The 11,389-nt window shown below is 48.7% G+C and overlaps 1 protein-coding gene across 1 annotated transcript; it reads left to right on the top strand.

Moving 5' to 3' along the window:
* On the top strand, positions 1-11,070 carry LOC135302350 (pituitary tumor-transforming gene 1 protein-interacting protein-like). Its single transcript, XM_064422720.1, has 7 exons — positions 1-67; positions 151-203; positions 1,150-1,258; positions 3,779-3,887; positions 3,991-4,056; positions 4,438-4,484; positions 10,299-11,070. Exons 1-7 carry the CDS (start codon positions 1-3, stop codon positions 10,340-10,342), a joined length of 495 nt encoding a protein of 164 aa, XP_064278790.1. The 3' UTR covers positions 10,343-11,070.
* The last annotated feature ends 319 nt before the right edge of the window (positions 11,071-11,389 follow it).

The raw sequence follows: 11,389 nt of genomic DNA, 5'->3' as shown, positions 1-11,389 counted from the left end.
ATGGAGCATGTGCTGAAGCTGGTGGCTCTTGCAGCAGCAGCATGCACTGCTGCTGGCCCAGTGGTGGGTAGGAGCAGGCTTGGAGGAGCCCAGAGTTTTAAACCACTGAAGCTCTTCAAAGTCCTGAGGTGTCTTGTTTTCTTCCTGCAGATTGTCACCAGTATACGAACAGGAGCTGTGAAGAATGCCTGAAAAATGTCACTGTGAGTAGCAGCAGTGAGGCTCCCAGCCTCTCACCATGCTGAAAAAGTTTCCTTCCTGGAAGCAGGGCTGGTCCCCTGCCCTTGTCCCAGACATGCTGCAAATTCCACCCACCTATGAGGGTGAGAGGGCAATCCCTCTCTGGTGCTCTGGAAGGAGGTTGCTAGAAACTGGGTGGGTTTTGTTGTGTGCTTTTTGATTAGAGTAATGGAATTGCTGAGCTGCTTCCTGATGGATGGACGATGTGCTTGGAGAAGGGACTGAGTGGGCTGGGCTGGCTGGTCAAGTTCCCCTCCAGCAGCTGGGCCGTGGCACTGGCTGGGTGCAGGATGTGTGCTGGTGTCCTGCCAGTCCCTGCTGCCTTATCACAGATATCAGCACACTTGAACTTGAGTCAGATCTTGCAGCTGATGTAGCCAGAACCAGTTTGACCAAACCCCTACTGAATGCTGGGGTTGGGGATTGGAGCCACCAGGAGAGGAGCATGCAAAGCTCCGCAGGTGGTCTGTAGTGGCTGGGCACATGCACACCTCTCCTGCTCATCAGCTTTGTGTGTGTAGAGCGCTTTGTCTCAAAGGCTTTCTTCTTATCTCAAAAATAAACGTAAAGGATTTGTGTTATTAATGGTGGGATTCTTAAGGCTGTCCTGGGCAGGGCCAGTAGTTGGCTCAATGATCCTTATCAGTCCCTTCCAGCTCAGGACAGTCTACAATTCTAAGCCAGGAGAAGGATTCTCAGCATCTTTACTTGCTCTAGAGCTCTGCGCTCCCCTCTCCTGCCTCTCCTGGTGTGATCTGTGCTCACACAGCTCTTACTCCTGAGCGCCCTGTTGCTGCTGGGTGCTGTCTCATGAGCCAGCAGAGGTGGCCCTGTGCTGTGGCTGCCAAGCAAAGCGAGGGTCGCTGTCAGTGCAGCAGTAACGCTGTGCTGCCTGCTCCTGTGTCCTAGTGCCTGTGGTGTGCCAGCAGCAGGAGGTGCATGGAGTACCCCGTCCGAAGAATCCTCCCGCCGGCCGACCTGTGCGAGCTCCGCTCGGCGCGCTGGGGAGTCTGCTGGGGTGAGTGCCAGCCTGGCTGGTGACTGTGACAGTGCTTGCTGCTGTGGGAGGTTCCCCTGCCTCCCAGCTCTCTGCCAGTGTAGCAGTGACAGGCTGAAGGCAGTCAAGGTTCTGCAAACCTCCTGAAGCGTGGGCGGGGAAGCAGAGTATGAGCAGTTCCCTGCCTTCTGGCAAGTAGGACCTGTGAGGATTTAGCTACTCCAAAATACATCCCTTATGCTTTGGTGTGATGGAGGCTCCAGACATGGCTAGCGCCTGGGAACAGGAGTGGAAGGTTCTCTGTGGGCCTCTGCAGCCCTCCTGGTGTCTGAATCCCAGATCTCTCCTCTGCAGCTGGCAGGTCACTCTGTGCACTGCTTCTGGTTCTTCACGTGGCTGCTGTCCCAGGTGGGCTCCTGGAACCAGAGGTGTGATGACTTCTCTGGGAACCTGTGTGTGCTTCTAGTGCTGAGTGTACCGTGGTCCTGCTCAGCTCTCACCCACCTGAGAAAAAACCTCTTCTAAAACTACCCCTGCACATGCAGGTCTCCTCTGGGAGCTTTCTCTGGTGGGCAGCTGCCTCTCCTCCCTGCTGCTCTGTTTTCTGAAGGATTTCTGGAGAGATTGGTGCCTTGTTCAGACCAAGCTTAGTGCATATTCATGCTCATAGAGAAGCCAGCTTTTGGGGGCTGGAGAAGGAAGGAAGCAAGCTGGGGCCTGGTTGCACTCACCCACCCCCTTGATGAGGAGCCTGGTGCTGAATTGCCGTTGCCTGTTATCTTTTGTGCTTGAGGCTGGGCTCTCTTGTCTGCCCACAAGAGTTCATACTGCTCTTATGCTTGTGGAAGAATCTCCTCTTTGTGAGCCCTGTGGTATGCTTTTCTGAAACTTCTGTAAGACCTTGAAGTGCTAGTTTTGATGTGAGTAGCTTCGAAGATCACATTCCTTAGCTTGCAAAACTCGCTATAGAGAAGATTAGTCCTGTGGGAGATTAGCTCTTATGTGATTCTGCTTTTTTGGTGTGTGTGACTTAGCCTCTGTCATCAGCTGGAGGAGTGCCTGGTGCTCTGCCTCAGACCTCTCTGTGTGGGAAGGGGGGAGCTGAACCCCAGGCTCATCCTGAAACCCCAAAAGGGTTTCAGAAGCACTGACACTGCTGGAGTCAGCTCAGGCTGGAGTACCTAAAAGAGGATCTCTTTAGAACAGATAAAAGGAAGAAGTTTCTTACAATAAGGGTGATGAGACAGTGGCACAGGTTGCCCAGAGAGGTGCTGAATGCCCCATCCCTGGAAACGTTCAAGGTCAGGTTGGATAGGACTGTGAGCAGCCTGGTCTAGTGAAAGATGGAGTTGGACTAAATGACCTTCAAGTGCTCTGAGCAGGTTCAGGTGCACTGAGATTTCTGTAGCCTGGCTGTCGTGTGCAAAGTGGCTCCTAAACAAATATTTCCACAGGCACAATTCTGTGAACAGCCTGAACCACACTTGGAAGAACCTCCTCTTTGTTGTTGCCTGAAATCCTTGGCATGTAGATGTGTCAGTTTAGGCTGGTGTCTCTACTGCCATTACTGCAGGAGCTGAGTGGGATGAGCAGGGACCAGGGCTCACGGCTGCTGCCTCGCCATGTTCCAGCAGGCTTTGTTCTGTGTGTGGGCAAGCAGAGCCCCCCAGCCCTGGGGAGACGTGGTAGTCAGGTGCAGGAAGCAGGACTTGGCCCTCAGCTGCCTGAGCAGCACTGCTGGCCCCAACCTGACAGATTTTTTTTCAGTTTATCTCTTGCCCAAGGACTTCAGATGCCGCTAAGTGCTCATCTCATCAGAGATGTCTTCTGAGGCTGGCTCCCATGGACAGTAATTCCTCCCTGTCAGAGATGATTCCTTAGCCCTGAAGCCTTCAGTTGTTGGGTTTTTTCCCTCAATGGTTACTTTTTACCTGGATTAGTGATTAAGATAGCTTTGCTCCTGTTTCTGCCAGAGGAGTTTGACCTGAGTGCGTTTCTCCCTGCCAGTAACTGAGCGCTCCTGTTAGCAGGGACATGTGCTCAGCTGGTGTTTATTTGTGGGTACCAACACTTGTTATGTCTACATAGGTTTATCTACATTGTTATCCATAGCTAACAATGTCCATTTGCTTTCCCAGGTGGCTGCACATCTCCAGCCCAGTGACTGAAGCTGCTGGTGACAGTAGCTGTATGTTCATAAACAAGATCAGAGAAAGTGGCTGTAGGATAAGAGGAAATGGCCTCAAATTGCACCAGAGGAGGTTTAGGTTGGATAGTAAGAAAAAGATTCTTCACTCAGAGGGTGGTCAGACAGTGGAACAGGCTGCCCAGGGCAGCGGTAGCATCCCTGGAAGCATTCAAAAAACACAGAGCTGTTGCACCTGGGGACATGTTTACTGGAAGACCTGGCAGTGCTGGGGGAACAGTTGGACTTGATGATCCTTGAGTGTTTTCCCAACATTAATGATTCTGTGATCCTGTATTGTAACCCCAGACAGCTGTGTCTGTGTGTGCTAAACACGTTTTTGTCAAATCCTTCAGTGAACTTTGAAGCCCTGATCATTGCAATGTCCGTGGTGGGAGGAACACTTCTGATCATGTTGGGGGTCTGCTGCTGCTGCTGCTGCTGTTGTAAGAAAAAGAGCAAAAAGTAAGTATTGGGGGGTGCCGTGATTGTGGAGCAGCTCAGATGCAGCCGTGTGCTGCTGCAGGACTGAGTGCTGAGTGCACTAAGGGGTTTTTCTGTCCACCAGGCCGGACAAGGATGATGAGAGAGCAGCCAGGGAGCGGGAGAAGAGGCGGGTGCGGCAGGAGGAGAGGTGAGTTTGTACCACAGGCCCTGAGGCTGCAGGATGACTTGGCTGCTGTCTGTGCCATCAAATGTGATGCCAGGAGGCACATGGGGCTCAGCACATGCAGTCAGTGGCTGCTTCAGCCCTAGCTCACACACAAGCCTCATTAGGAGTGTCACGCCGGGGTGACTCGTGGATGTAGCATCACAAGTTTTGTGTATGCAGCTCCCTGAGGGCTGCTGATGTGTGGGCTCTGGTGGTCCCCAGAGACTCCCTGAGGTGGCAGGCTGAGCAAACCTGCCAGCCTGGAGCTCCCTTGTTTGGGAATAAGCAAGGAGCTCTGGCTCTTCTTGTTCCCTTTTGTACCACCAGTTACTGACTCATGGCTTTTTTGTTTGCCTCTCGCAGGAGAGCAGAGATGAAATCACGGCATGATGAAATCCGAAGAAAATACGGTACAGTGCTGACATGAGTGATTCAAACTAAGCTTTAGATGAAGCAGCCTCTGTAACTGTGCTCCTTGCCATGGTTACAGCTGTAGATGAGACCTGGCCAGCAGGGAAAATATGGTCCCTGCTTCTCTTGGCTCAGAGTAAGTGTAGAGATGCTGGGGTCATGGTGTGTGAGCCCATACAAGGGCTATTTTTCCTGGGCAGGGAAGAGGAAGTGTATAATGTTCTCCAGAATGTGTTCTCCAAGCTTACCACGTGGGAGAAGTTGATGGAGCTTGACTAGAAGGTAGAAGCAGAAGCTGGCAGACACAGCACCATCATAATCCTGTTACCCTTCAGACACAGCCCTCCAGTAATTCTGTGGTGAGCCAGCAGTCTGAGGTGTGGGGCCAGGTAGGAATCAGAATGCCCACAGCTGCAGGAGCACAGAGCAGGCACCAATCCCACCCCAATCCCTCTGCTCCTCTGTGCCAGCAGTGGTGTCTCAGTCCCCTGGGGATGGGAGTGCACAGCCTCCCTCCTGGGGCTGAACTGCCCCTCAGGTGAGTCCCACAGACCTGGGCCAGGTCTGGACCTGCCTGAGGAGAACATCAACTTGGAAGTTGCGCTGTCCCTCCAGCCTGCCCACTGGGGCTGCCGGGGGCTCTGCCAGTGTCTGGCTGTGGAGCACTTGGGCTCATGCATGCTGCACTTGGTGGTCTCTGGCTTTGGAGGGGCTGTAGGGAAAACTAGAGACCTTTCCTCTGCCTGCAGCTGCTGCCCACTGCAGGTCCAGGTTAGGCAGGAGATTCCAGGGCCTCTGGATGGGCTGGATCCTTTAGGAAAGAAAGAGCAGGCAAAGCTGTGCCTAAAGGAGCTCTTGGTATGGGAAGCATCTGCCTGTGGAAGGGCTGTGCTCTGGGTCTGTCTTGCCATGTCAGAGTTGTCTTGCTGCAGCCTGACCCCAGAGTTTGCAATCTTGTCCTTTGACGCCGGCAACTATTTACAGACACGAACGGAACGGGACCACACCTGAACAGCGTCGTGAGCTGTTTATTTAAGAAGCATCAGTCTCATTACATGGCTATGGCAATGGATCGATGCGAGTAGCTCGCTATCCAGACAGAAGGCCATTGATCAATCCATATAGGATGATCAGTTTTCCTGGTAATCTTTAAAGTGGCAGGTTTCAACGTGGCTGTCATTACACTTCCATTTTCGCTCCCCACTGGGAAAGAACGTCTCTTCCCCAGACGGTGAGAGGCTTCTGAACAACAAAAGGACGCACTGCTGCAGTCTTTCCTTCAGGACCTGTAATGTTAATCATGGATGCACTTTGCAGACACACAGTAGCACCTCCAATCCCAGTGAGAGAACCTGAAGGAGCCACTAAATTCCAGTCATTAGGCCAAAACATGTGAGAAATTACAGTGACATCTGCACCAGTTTCTGGCATGCCTGTAACATAAATTGTTTTACCACAGTGAGTCAGGCTACAAGTTAATTGAGGTCGGTCACGGTCCAAACATTGCATCCAAAAGACCTCTGGACCTGAGGTACTAGAAGGTACAGACACGATTGAATTCTTTGGAAAATTGTTTTGCTTGTGGGTATTCACAGGAAACAGAAATGCAATAGCAATAGGTGTTTTTGGAGGAATTACCATAGGAACTTCAAGTGCAAGAGCTAAAATCTTTAGCTCTTCATTAGAGTTTACTGAAACAACAGTAGGAAGAATTGAGAGTCCAAGAAATTTGTTATTGACTTTGCCTAAAATTAAAAATTCTTGCCCTTGCTGAAAAGGATTGACAATTCCAGTAGGAATGTTCACCCAGCATAAATTGTTTAATAGAGGAATTAATTTTGAGGAGGCCAATTCGATCCTTGTGCTTGAGGATATTGAGCTGGGATCGTTTGTGGATTGGTTGATTGAGGCACAAATGACTGAGGTACCATTACCATTTGAGTGGGTACCTGGCTGCCAGGGGGTACCACTACTTGTGTCTGAGCGCGGTGGTAATGCGCGCTGTTTTTGAAGTTTAACGACAGAGGCTTGCCATCGATATCAAAAAGAGAGTGACAATGCTTAGCAAGATGCCTCCCTTTTCGGCATCGAGGGCAGACAGAAAGTTGTTTTGGTGGAAATATTTTCGCAGGACAATCCTTTTTAACATGATTTGGTTTACCACAAGCAAAGCAACAGGACCTTTTATCAGATTCCAACTGTGCAGTGTTAACAGAATTTTCCCCAAGCTTTTTTTCTAAAAACTCTTCAAATTTATCCATTCGTTTTGCCAAATTATCTTCTAATGTTTTTTCTAAGGTATTGACCTGTAAATTTTCAAGGTGTTGTGATCCACCTATTCTGCTGCATGCTGTTAACATCTGCACAACAGTTGGAGGCTGATCAGGCAAAGCTAAAATAATTTTTCTACATTCATCATTAGCATTTACAAAAGCAAGGTTTTGGACAATATAAGAACGAGCTTTTTCATCTGGACATTGCCTTTCAACTGCTTGGGTTAGTCTATCCAAAAAAGAGCCATAGGATTCTGTTTCACCTTGTTTAATCAAGGTATAAGAATTTACATGTGTGCCAGCTGGCTCTACTGAAAATAAGGCTTCCCTAGCAGCATCTTTAATATCAGCTAATACAGACCGAGGCAAATCTACTGCTTGATTTTCTGCTCTGTGGTAAGGTGGATCGCCTGCTAATTGAACAACATCTAAATCTGCATGATCAGTATTTGCATATTTTTCAACCAACTTATTAAGAAGTTTTTTCCATTGTAATTCCCATAGAAGGTATTGTGAATTGGTTAAAATCAGTGAAGCTATATTTTGACAATCAGCAGGGACTAAATCGTGAGAATTAAAAGTACTTTTCAACACACTATTAAAATAAGGAGAAGAGAACCCACTTTCTTTCAAAGCCTGACGTAATTCCTTTATATCATGGTGAGAGAGACTTTCATATCTAGGGTTAACATCATTACGACCATATCTTACAGGTAATGCAAGGAGTTGTTTCTTTGAATCCAAATCTTTTTCTAATTGTTGATTAATATTAGACCAGTCCGGCAGCTTTAAAGGAGGATCAGGGTTAGAATTGACAGTTTCACTGACAGTGGTTGTTCCGGGAACCCTGCCAGTGTCCGAATTCTTGGCAGGGACGTTGCTGTAGCAACGAACTTTCCCAGGAGTTCTGCCAGGATGGACGGGAGAACACACCTCCGAATTCCTAGCAGAGACACCTGAACAACACGCCTCTCCTGGAGCCCTGCCCAAAGGGACAGAGGCGGGCTCAACCATGGACCACGCCCCCTCCGGAGCCCTCCCAAGAGGGGCTGGGGAGGAATTGTATTCTCTGGATTGTGGAAAAAATCCAAAATTTGTCTCAGCTTGGCTACTTGTCCTTGAATTTTTATCTCTGATAATTTCTAAAACCTTACTTCATGTTTCACACTGTCTCCCTGCCAGCGAGGACTCAGCTGGAGGGTTACCAACATTAGACTGCAGGTTTGAAATGCTATTTTTTCCTTCACCAACAAATGAGACAGATTTCAAATCCCTCCAAATCTCAGTCGACGCCTCAACAGGGACCTTTCGAAAATCTCCTACTTTCTTTTCAAACCCCTGGCTGTCGACTGCTGCCTCTATCTTTTCCCCTGCCCTGTTCTCTGAAGGCAGAGTCACAGCTACAGCTATTTCATCCTCTGTACCAAAAGCTTGGTGAGCCACAGAAAAACCTGGCAGAGGCTTAACAGAACAATTCACTAGAAAAGGATTTTTCGAATGACAACACACACAGCCCGCCTGAATCAAACCCAAAGGGGTGTCTGTACGAGAAGAGGAAACAGTGGCAGGAGTGACCCCCACAGTTCCCCGACCAGGCAAAACAGATCCCAAGCCCATCTCGGCCAACTCTGCTTGTACAGTTTCAGAACATGCAATTCCTTTATCACGAAACCTCGGCAAATTATCATCTACCATCTTCACGCGGCTCGCACCCACCCCCGAACAGAACTCGCGCACATTCTCATTCCCGGAACGCAACAAAATTTCCGAACAACTTTCCCGACACGGCAAAAGTCCATTTTTTCCCAGAGGGAGGGGTGAAGGACTGCTCTCAGCTGCAGAAACGCTGACAAGCCTGGAAGAAACAGGGGACGCGACCCGAGATGGAAGCTGTTCCGGTTCGCCGTCTCCGGAAGACATGACACTGGACGCTTTGGAAGGAAAGGAACTCGGAGTGGAACCCGAAACTTCCACAGAAAAGGACAGTGACTCGGTATTACGTGGATTTAAAGCATCTGAACAAGATATTTTGTTCTGTTGTTTGGAAATGTCTGTATTACCATCAGTTTGTTTAAAACACTCTAACAAAGCCCTGGAAACAGGCATGAATTTGTATACAGTCTCGTCCTTTTTGAGAGAGAACAGATTATAGATTTTCCAGTATATTTGATCCCAAAAAACAAAGGTAAAAGCAGACTGCAAGTCTATATTTTGAGTGTTTGCTTTTACCCAGACTAATAAGTCTTTCAGTTCATTTTTTGTGATATCTGAACGTCCTTTATCTTGTAACATTTTCTCAAGCCGGTAAAAAACGTCCCATTCTGTTTTAGATAAATGATTTTTCATTTTTGTCACCCAGGAAGCCCCTAGAAAAAGATTACTTACAAAGACATCAGATGTAGAAGGCGAAGGGATGAAGTATTCCTCCTGGGTCTCCGGCGCCCGAGTTTATCCAAGATTTTCTTTTTTATTCTAGTCTAAAGTCCTCCTCACAGAGGGGCACCATTTGACGCCGGCAACTATTTACAGACACGAACGGAACGGGACCACACCTGAACAGCGTCGTGAGCTGTTTATTTAAGAAGCATCGGTCTCATTACATGGCTATGGCAATAGATCGATGCGAGCAGCTCGCTATCCAGACAGAAGGCCAAAGAAACTTAATGTTACAACATATTATAAGATAGTTTCAGACCCAGTTTCAGCCAATTACATAGAGCAAAAGCATATTGACAGTCGTTCTATCCAACCACATGAAGCACACGTAGCTTTGGTTAAAACAATAGCAACTTTTCCTCTCATACAATAGTTCATTTATAAAAGACAAAGCACAGAGCCCTATTCATATTTAACCTTCTAAATATTTACTAAAATATACCTTTTTGCAACTTAGAAAGCCAAACTACATAGCTTTATTGTTCTATTTCTCATGTCTTCGCTACTGCTGATATCTCTTTTCTGCTGCTTAAGCATTTCACTATCCTTACTGTCTCTGCAGCCTTTCTTTGTCCCACCTTTTCTAAAATCCTTTAATCCCATGGATTCCCACAGTGTTGAGCTGGGAAAGCATCAAACAGCATGGCACATGGCTTGTTGCTAGCCCAAAAGTCAGCCCCATACCCTGCCTTGCCATTTCCCAGTCTCGATGCAGGAGCAGGGAAGCAAGTCTAAGAACAGTTTTAATTTAATTTGGGTCTGGGCTCTTTGCTTGTAATCCAGTCTGACAGAAGGGCTGTGTAGAGGGGAGAGCTCTGGAAGATTAGGCAGGCTGCTTGACCTGGACTGTGCATGGCCTGCCTGGGAGAGGAGTTTGCCATCAGGTCAAGCTTCTCAATGGATGTCTCCTCTTGTGCAGAAGGGGAGAGTGAAACAGTGCTGACTGTGGGCACTGCTCAAGTAAGAGCAGGTGTTTTGGGAGAACTGCAGCTGGGAGGCTTGAGGATGCTTAAATGACAAAGAGTTATTTCCCAGGACTGGTTTTCTTGCTGGCTGTGACCACTGTGGGAGCTGCTGTCTGAACAAATCTCTTTTCTCTTCTAGGCCTGTTCAAGGAAGAGAACCCTTACGCAAAATTTGAGAATTAGCATCTCCAGACACACCCACCCACCCTGGTGAACAGTGCCTTCTGCAGAGCCAAAAGTCTCCAGGCTTCCCCCCACCACCATGGTGCCACTTCAACTGCCACAGAAGATGACCCAAATCCTTGGTGACACCATTGTCCCCACTCCAGGTGCTTGGTCTGGCCAGACTTTGCTCTTGCCCTGCTGGTGCAAGAAACCATGGTGACAATACTGGAAGATGGGGCATTTTTTCCTCACTCACCCCAGGGTGGTTGTGGTGTCCAAAGCAATGCACATAACAGTCCTTGTCCCAGCCAAGGGCAAAAGCAACGTCACACATCTCCCTCACTCCTGCCTCACCAAGAACACTTCATGCACACAGAGCTAGCCTCTTCTGCTCTTCCTCCCCCTCTTTTTGTTTTTCTTTTAGTATATGCAAAAGCCAGCAAGAGTTTCCTGACGTAAGGGCTAGCAGGAGGCTTTGGCTGTCACTCCAGGTGCATGCACTTATCCCAGCACATTAGCAGTCCTCTCAAAGAGCACAAGTTTCTGGTGATCTGGTGCTTCCAGGAGGAAGGTCTTATGTGCACCTTCTCACTTGCAACTAATCTGGGGAAATGCCCCAACTCTCCTGCCTCTCTGTGCCTTTCTAGAAAGGTGGTCTTGGGCTCAATGGCCACGTCTGTTAGCAATACTGTAAGTTTCAAGTGCATTTACAATATGCTGACTGTATATTAAACTGATTCAATTACTGTTCTGGTCTGAAAGAGTTTAATTCTCCTTCCACAGCAGGCACAGGTTGGGAGTAGTGGCTGATGAAGTTGTCACTGTTATGCGGCTCTGACTCACTGGGGGTAGCTGGGGGAGGCAGAAGCAAGGCTGCCTTGGGCTCTTGCTGGGCTTGAAAGGAACAGTCTGTTCCCAGAGAGGTTCAGGTGTTAGGAAGAGCTTGGGATGGAAGCAAGGCTGCTCTCTAAGGAAGGAGCTGGCTGTTCTGGCAAGAGTTGGGCCTTTTGTCCCCTGGCATCTCCAGGAGAGAGCCCCTGTGTGCGTGGGTGGCCTGGGGGCTCA

This window comes from Passer domesticus, chromosome 6, assembly GCF_036417665.1.
Source record: "Passer domesticus isolate bPasDom1 chromosome 6, bPasDom1.hap1, whole genome shotgun sequence".
NCBI classification, from domain to species: domain Eukaryota; kingdom Metazoa; phylum Chordata; class Aves; order Passeriformes; family Passeridae; genus Passer; species Passer domesticus.
The sequence above is the reverse complement of the archived record's forward strand: the minus strand, read 5'-3'. Positions and strand labels throughout refer to the sequence as shown.